General features: G+C 37.8%; 1 protein-coding gene across 2 annotated transcripts in view; it reads left to right on the forward strand.

Moving 5' to 3' along the window:
• Positions 1–6,528, forward strand: part of IPO5 (importin 5) — a 68,962-nt gene extending 62,434 nt beyond the window's left edge. For both annotated transcript variants that reach the window (XM_054446396.2, XM_054446397.2), the window contains 5 exons: positions 160–282; positions 1,914–2,133; positions 3,023–3,251; positions 4,449–4,590; positions 5,195–6,528. In XM_054446396.2, the coding sequence (XP_054302371.1) occupies positions 160–282; positions 1,914–2,133; positions 3,023–3,251; positions 4,449–4,590; positions 5,195–5,281 (801 nt within the window). In that variant the 3' untranslated portion in view covers positions 5,282–6,528. The remainder of the gene's footprint in view (positions 1–159; positions 283–1,913; positions 2,134–3,022; positions 3,252–4,448; positions 4,591–5,194) is intronic.
• Positions 6,529–8,464: the final 1,936 nt, after the last annotated feature.

Genomic DNA, 8,464 nt, shown 5'->3' on the forward strand with positions numbered 1-8,464 from the left:
CTTGAAGGTTACTCCAGTCTCTAGACTCTTGATTTACCCTTAAGACAAGAATGAGAAATTGATTTTCTGCATTTTTTAAGGTTTTTATAAATGTTACTATTGATAATAGAAAATATACTTTTTAATCCATATGGGTGTGTATGTGTGTGTTTTTTTTAGGATGATAATGATGTTTATATTCTGACCAAAGTGTCAGATATTTTACACTCAATATTCAGTAGCTACAAAGAAAAGGTGTTACCATGGTTTGAACAGCTGCTTCCATTAATTGTCAACCTCATTGTAAGTGTTACCTCTCTTAATAGTTGTTTTGCATAGTTTACCTGGAATTCTTTTCACTGCAGTGTAAAATCTAATGCTTGAAGTTAAAATGGGTCTCAGAAATGATTGTTTCCATTGTACATATTTGATTTTATCAAGTTGACTGCATTACCCTGGATATTTTCTCATTCATTATACGCTTGAAGATTCCTAACTTGGTTTTCCATAGGTCAATTCAGTTCTAACACATCTGAAAGATATACAAGTGATTTTTTTATTATTTCAGATTATCTGTGCCCTCCTAAATTAATAAAAGGAAACAGAATGGTTACTTCTTTTTTAGTGGACCATAGATAATTCAATTATCTTTGTTATGTACTACTAGCAATCATGGATTATGGATAATGGGCTTATTATATATTTTTTTAACCTTCTCTCACCCATATATTTGATTTTTTAAAAAATGTTTTATAGACTTCTTTTTTGTTGTTTATTTGTTTGTTTGTTTTTCTCAAGATGGAGTCTTGCTCTGTCGCCCAGGCTGGAGTGCAGTGGCGCAATCTCAGCTCACTGCAACCTCCACCTTCTGGGTTCAAGCAGTTCAGACACACGCCACCACACCCGATGAATTTTTTGTATTTTAGTAGAGATGGGGTTTCACCATGTTGACCAGGCTGGTCTCCAGCTCCTGACCTAGTGATCCACCCCGCCTCGGCCTCCCAAAGTGGTGGGATTACAGGCATGAGCCACTGCGCCCAGGCCTACACTTCCTATTTTAAAGCAGTTTTAGATTCACAACCAAATTGAACAGGAGGTACAGAGATTTCCCATATGCCTCTGCCCCCGTGTGTGCGTGGCCTCAGCACCATTAACACCCCCCATCACAGTAGTAGATACATGTGTTTCCATTTATGGACCTACATCAACACATCATATAATGGCCTATGTGTATTCAGTTTTTTTGTTTGTTTGTTTCGTTTTTTTGTATTTTTAGTTGTGGTTTTTTATTGGGTTTTTAGTAGAGATGAGGTTTCACCATATCAGCCAGACTGGTCTCAATCTCCTGACCTTGTGATCCGCCTGCTTTGGCCTCCCAAAGTGCTGGGATTACAGGCGTGAGCCACCTCGCCCGGCCATGTATTCGGTTTTTTAAAAATATATTATAAATTAGCAGCTATCATCAGATGTTTGGAATTTTCCTGTTTGGCTTCAGTTTTGCATTTTATTGTATTAAGTAGTGCAGTACATTTTTTAAAAGATTCAGGCACACATGACTTAGCCTGTTGAATAAATGCTGTAAGTTAAGATCTTTGCAGCTTTTATTATTGTGTTTTTTTAATGTAGTATTACCATTGTCTTTTTTACAAAGTAAATTTATATACAATGCTGCCACTGTCAGTTCTTCTGTGTGATAGTGTCAGATTGTAGAGTTCTATAACAAATCATACAAGTCTTTGAAACCCAAATTTTTTATTAAATCTATGTATTTGATTGAATATCGTTGGTCACAAGAAGTGGTTGTTACTGTGTCTTCTTTTTTTCTTTTGCCTGTATCAGGAATATCAATGTAGGCAGATAGTCTGTAGTGAATATTTCTTTACATTCTTCGTGTGCACCAGTATTTGAAGCTTACAAGAGAATTTCTTTTGTAGTGTCCACATAGACCATGGCCAGACAGACAATGGGGATTATGCATCTTTGATGATGTCATAGAACACTGTAGTCCAGCCTCATTTAAATATGCAGAATATTTCTTAAGACCAATGCTCCAATATGTATGTGACAACAGCCCAGAAGTCAGGCAAGCAGCTGCATATGGCCTGGGAGTCATGGCACAGTATGGTGGAGATAATTATCGCCCTTTTTGTACAGGTACCTTTGCTTATTCAGTTACGTGCATTTCATTCCAGACATCCTGTGAATCCCTGCTTTACTCTCTTTACCACACTCCCAAACATCATTTGCCTATTTCTGCTGTAGTCTGTTTTCAGACATCTCATCTGTAGCATTTAGGATTTTAGATGATAAAAAGATGATTTATTCTCATAGAGATAGAATCAAAGACATCCCCTGCCCCCAGCCTTCCAGGGTGCATTTCTCTTTGCGTTTTGGCAATATACAACAGCCTTAGAATAGGACTTTTTTTTTTTTTTTAATTGAGACGGAGTCTCACTGTGTCACCCAGGCTGGAGTGCAGTGGCACAATCTCGGCTCACTGCAACCTCCGCCTCCTGGGTTCGAGCAATTCTGCTTCAGCCTCCTGAGTAGCTGGGACTACAGGCACATGCCACCACGCCTGGCTAATTTTTTCTATTTTTAGTAGAGATGGGGTTTCACCGTGTTAGCCAGGATGGTCTCGATCTTCTGACCTCGTGATCGGCCCACCTCAGCCTCCCAAAGTGCTGGGATTACAGGCATGAGCCACCATGCCTGGCAGAATAGGACTTTTAAAACTTACTGGGGAATATAGTTAGGCAGCTGTTAAAGTTTAAGGACCCTCAGGTGACGTGGTGAGTACTATAAATCTGGAGGCCACTAATCTCTCTGGGTCTCTAAGTTAGTAGAGGGCTAGTGCTCCTGTCCATGCTGGGGCAGTCCCCCTTCTGTTGCCATTCTGTAATGACATAGCCAAGAAGACAACACTTCCCATACACTTTAACATTTCTTTACCATAATATCTGAACCAAATACAAAAATACATACATTCATTTGCATGAAAATGTGAGGTTTTAGCTGAACTTCTTTCAAATGCTTATTTTAGAAGCACTTCCCCTGCTGGTAAGAGTTATTCAGTCTGCGGATTCTAAGACCAAAGAAAATGTCAATGCTACAGAGAACTGCATCTCAGCAGTAGGGAAAATGATGAAGTTCAAGCCTGACTGTGTAAATGTTGAAGAGGTCCTTCCACACTGGTTGTCTTGGCTTCCACTACATGAAGATAAAGAAGAAGCTGTTCAGACTTTCAATTATCTGTGTGACCTGATTGAAAGGTAGGAAAGCAGACTGTGACCTTATTTCCTTCTCCACAGTGCTTCCTGGTTTTTCTTGCCTAACATCAGTCTTTTAAGGTTTAACCACATGATCTCTGCACAGTCCTCAGTTGTATAGGTTTATAATAGTGCTGTCTTTATAAATCATATTAAGAAACCATATCACAGTTAACATTGCCCTTATAATAAGGCTAATTTTGAGTTATTCTTTATGAAATTAGATTCAACAGATGAGGCACTTTATTTATTTCTTTGTTTTTAAATTTTTTTGGTAGCGACAAGGTCTTAACTGTTTTGCACAGGCAGGTCTCAAACTGTTGGCCTCAAGAGATCCTCCCACCTCAGCCTCCCAAAGTGCTGAGATTACAGGCATGAGCCACCAAACCCAGCCTAAGGGCATGTTGTTTAGTGTCTGTTTTCTAAGTCCAAGTTCCCCCCAAATATCAGTCAGATCTAAGCTCTGTCACTATTAATTATTATTTTTAGGTTATGAATAAATTCAAGGGCTACAACCACTGCCACTATTGTAGCAATAGGCCTATTGTAGCAATAGGTCAACAGGTATATTCTCCATGCTTGTTTAAGTTCAGGTTCACGTAAGAAATGGGTTTGAGTCTTCCACTGACCATATCATTAAAGAATGTAACAGCCATCCTGCAGACTACATGCTCCTGACCTGCTCCTGCATCTGAAATGACCAGGTCTTAATCATGCTATTTGATCATCTCCCTTGGAAACGACTACTCTGAAATTCTCTTAGTGACAAAGACTAGAATCCTTAAATTTGCTGTTAGGTTTTTTCCCGTTAAACTTGCCTGAGTTTATTTCCCAGTTTATTCTTGAAATGTTTATATAATTTTTTTGAACTTCAGAGTTATTTTAGAAGCTATTTTGTAGTAGCAAAATAAAATTTGTGTTAAGAAACTTATTCTTAATAATACAATACATTTTTTTAACACATCACAAATTATTTATAAGGTATTTAGAGCATTCTGTTGTTTGGCCCTTAAAACAATCCTGAGAGATGAGCCCAGTATTTTTTTTTTCTAATTTATATAGGAAGAAACTAAAGAGTTCATATATAAGATTGGCTGGTTTTCTTCCTACTGAATTTAAAAGGCCATTGATTTTAGTGAACACATAATCATATTTCTCCTTATAAATTTCACTTACTAAGGTTTTCTTCTCATTTGTCAGTAATCATCCAATTGTTCTTGGCCCAAACAATACCAATCTGCCCAAAATATTCAGTATAATTGCGGAAGGAGAAATGCATGAGGCAATTAAACATGAAGATCCTTGTGCCAAACGTCTGGCCAATGTCGTTCGCCAAGTACAGGTAAGCTGATTTGGTTGAATTGGGGAAGGGGAGATAAAACTTTTTTTTCTTTATATTCCTCTGTGAGAAGAAACTAGAAATCTAATGAGCTAAGGAAATTTTATTTTTATATTTTCATAGTCTCTTGTCTCCAAGCCTCAAATGGATTATACTTAATGTAATCCATCCATATGTACTTATTATTTATTAGAATTAAAACCTTCATCTTAGGACATTTTGAGCTTACCAGCTGGTGCTTAACACAAGCTTATTATGTGTAGTTTTTCTGCCTATCTGAAGAAAAAAAATGAGATTTAATAATAACTTGTCACCTGCCAAAAAACTATATATGATTTTTACTTCCTGTATTCATGTGGTATATGGGTTACTTTAAGATGTTACCTGCTTAGTGTAGCTTTATCAATGCAAAAATGAAGAAAACTTACTGGAAATGAACTTTAAAAAACTGAACAGATTTCTTGCTTTTACAATGATACTCATCAAAATAATCTACCTAGGGAGAAGGTATTTTGCCATTATTACAGTCTACCTATGATGATGATTAAAATCCTTCCAAATGAGCATTTCGTCCTGTCTAAGTCTGTGAAAATGTTTCTTTCCCTAGACTTCTGGAGGACTGTGGACTGAGTGCATAGCACAGCTCAGTCCTGAGCAGCAGGCCGCCATTCAGGAGCTCCTGAACTCTGCGTGAAGGGCCTTAATGTCACCCACCAGAAAACTAACTCCAAATAAATGCTTACCCTTTCGTTTAGGTTTCTTTGTTTTGTTTTTGAGCAAAAGAGATCGGTAGTGTTGTGTGTAGGCCATTCTTCTGGAGAGCCACAAGCAGGAAGAGCAGCGCTGTGTTGCAGAATGGAGTTTCCATGGATTTCTACCAGACCACTGAAGGAGTTCCTGAAAGCCCTGCGGTAGCACTGAAGAGTATTTTTCTATTGGTATAACCCACCCACCTGAAGGGGAAAGGGAAATCAAATTAATTTTTCTCATTAGACATAAGGAAATTTAAGGAAAAACAGCTTTAAGAACAGTTACTCAGCGTAGATGTGTGTTCACACAAATTGCTCTGCACTCAGTGTTCATTGTGAATTAGAGTGTGAGTCTTTCTGTAGGGTAGAAAGAAGCCTACTACCCAGGAAACCAGTAGACCCAAAAGTTGAAAAAAAACTGATGACAGACAACAAGCATGAAGATGGCATATTTGATGTCACTTTGGTTCTTTTTCCCAGAAGGCTTATACAGTGACTCAGTCGGGAAGCTTTCCAGCTTCCAGCCCTTGAATGTGAAGTGTCATTGGCATGTCTGGCAGTAGTCTCTCATTCACTCCTCAATAAACAACATTGAATACAAAAGAGGCTTGTGTAAAAACTCAGTACTGTCTGGCTTGGATTCATTTCATGTTTTTAATATAAGAATGATCTAATATTTTTTTAAAGTAATAGCTATCAGTAATAGCTGAGTGTTTTTTCCCCTAATATTTTCCTTGTGCAATTCAGACTTAAGCATCGAGTTTTTACCATCTTCCACTTTAAGTTATGATACCTATTCCATTCACAATTGGTGTTCTTTTTAAGGTTTGCAAATTTCAACCAATTTTGTAGCTGGGATTGTTCTGATCAGCTCAAAAAGATTTGGCGTAGTGTTTTCATTGCAAATTATAATTACTGTAGAGCCACACACAACTTTTGAACTTTTAATTATAAGTATTATGGCTAAAGTTATTTACTGAAAATTTCAGTAAAATGTGTGAATGTTTCTTTATGTATTAACCTCATGGCAGTAAATGACTTGCTGTTGTTTAATTTTTCTAAGGCATCTTAATAGACTTCTGTTGAAAACTTCAGTGTTAACATTTTTATAGTTTGTACTAAATTTAACCGTGATATAAAAATGAATTTTATGCATAGATCAGAATTTTAAATTAAAGGTTTTTTCTTTAAATGATTTGTATTACTTTATTAAAACTAAATCTGAAATGGAATAGAAAATAGAATGGATTACATACAGATGGTTTACTTGTTAGCAGATGCCCTTCAAATATATTTTACGTTTGCAGCACAACACCATTGCCTGGAGGCTTCCGAATCTAGCAAAACAGCATATTAAATGATTCCACCTGCACAGTCCTTGTTTTCAGTGGATAAACACCTGTGGGCTCTTGTATTGTGTGGTAATATTTGGAGCTTTATAGCCTGTATTCCTTGGGAGAAAAAAATGGGAATTGGAGTAAAAAATGTGTCAGGACAACCCCTTTCTGCTTTCTTATGTAGCATCTGCAAAGCCGATTCATGTACTGATGCCAATCAGCTAGAGCAATGTAGGCTTTTTTTATTTAAATTATTACTACACTTTATTACTACACTTGCAGAAAAGAAACATGTTAAAAACATGGCACACCTGCAGAATTTCAGATGACAGTGTGGTCAGAAGATGTTTTTTGGGAGAACCTAGTGTTTGCTGGGCACTATGCTAAGCACTTTGGGAGCAAGAACCTCCTACCTTCCAGTTTAAACACTAGTGGTATTGTCAGATACCGTTAGTATCTGAGATGTACTTACAGCAGGGTTCTAAGAGCTCTGAAAGAAGTGCTCTGTTAGATGTAGACTGGCAGCATCCTCCTAGATAAAAGCAGAAAAGCAAAGAGGTAATTGGAGTTGAATCAAGTTAATAGGGAAGGTTGGTAGTAAATGCTGTTAGTGTGACATGATTCTGAAATCCAGAGCCCAGAACTAACTGTAAGATGTACCATGAACTAACAATTCTTTGAAAGGACCTGCAGAAGCATTTTTAATACCTCATTCTGTCTATGCAAGATGAAAATTCGTGGAGTTTTTTCTTGGCTTTTGTACCAAATTTAGGGGTCTTGCATGTCAGCAAGTGATATATATTGTTTATAAATGCAAGCTATTTCTGGAGGGGAAAAATGTGTGTGGCTCTTACATTTTCTGGGAATTTTGTAACAAGTTACACGCACAAGTGTTAGAAACTTTGGCATAACGCAGTTTGGAGTATTTTTTAAATGCTGTAACTTTAAAGAAAAGTAAAATTGTCTTAAAGCTAATTTGACACTTCTGTAATGAGAGGCAACCTTATAACTCTGGAGTTGTAGTTTGACAGAACCATCAGTAAAGACATAAGCAAATAAATGGTCTTGGTGCACCTGGTCTGATAATAAATAAGGGGGGTGCTTACAGTCTTGCAAGCATTATATTTTTATGATCTAATCTTTGAGTGGGTGCCTGTTTAAGCAACGTAAAAGGCTAAGGAGCTAGCTAAATGTATTAATAACTGCTTCATTCTGCCTAGGAGGATTGTTGCGTCAGTTTTCTGTGTTGCACAGAAATCACTTTGCAGGCCGGGCGCGGTGGCTCATGCCTGTAATCCCAGCACTTTTGGAGGCCAAGGCAGGCAGATCACCTGAGGTCAGGAGTTGGAGACCAGCCTGGCCAACATGGTAAAACCCCACCTCTACTAAAAATACAAAAAGTAGCCAGGTGTGGTGGCAGGCGCCTGTAATCATAGCTACTCCAGAGGCCGAGGCAGGAGAATCACTTGAACCTGGGAGGCAGAGGTTGCAGTGAGCCGAGATTGTGCCATTGCACTCCAGCCTGGGCAACTGGGTGAGACTCCATCTCAAATAAAAATAAAAATTAAAAAAAAAAATGAAATCACTTTGCTTCTCTTAACCTTCTTTGCCACAAAAGATTAACAGCCAAAACCTGCCATGTTTGCTATTCCTAAGCAGATTTTCTTTCTCAGCCCTAAAAGTATGAGTACCACTATTTTAGAAGAAGAAAGTGAATGACCCGCAATGTATGCACATCACACTTGGGAGGAAGCATGGATATTTATTTCCTGCACTTGGAACTTCCGAATG

This window comes from Pongo pygmaeus, chromosome 14 (genome assembly GCF_028885625.2).
Source record: "Pongo pygmaeus isolate AG05252 chromosome 14, NHGRI_mPonPyg2-v2.0_pri, whole genome shotgun sequence".
NCBI lineage: Eukaryota > Metazoa > Chordata > Mammalia > Primates > Hominidae > Pongo > Pongo pygmaeus.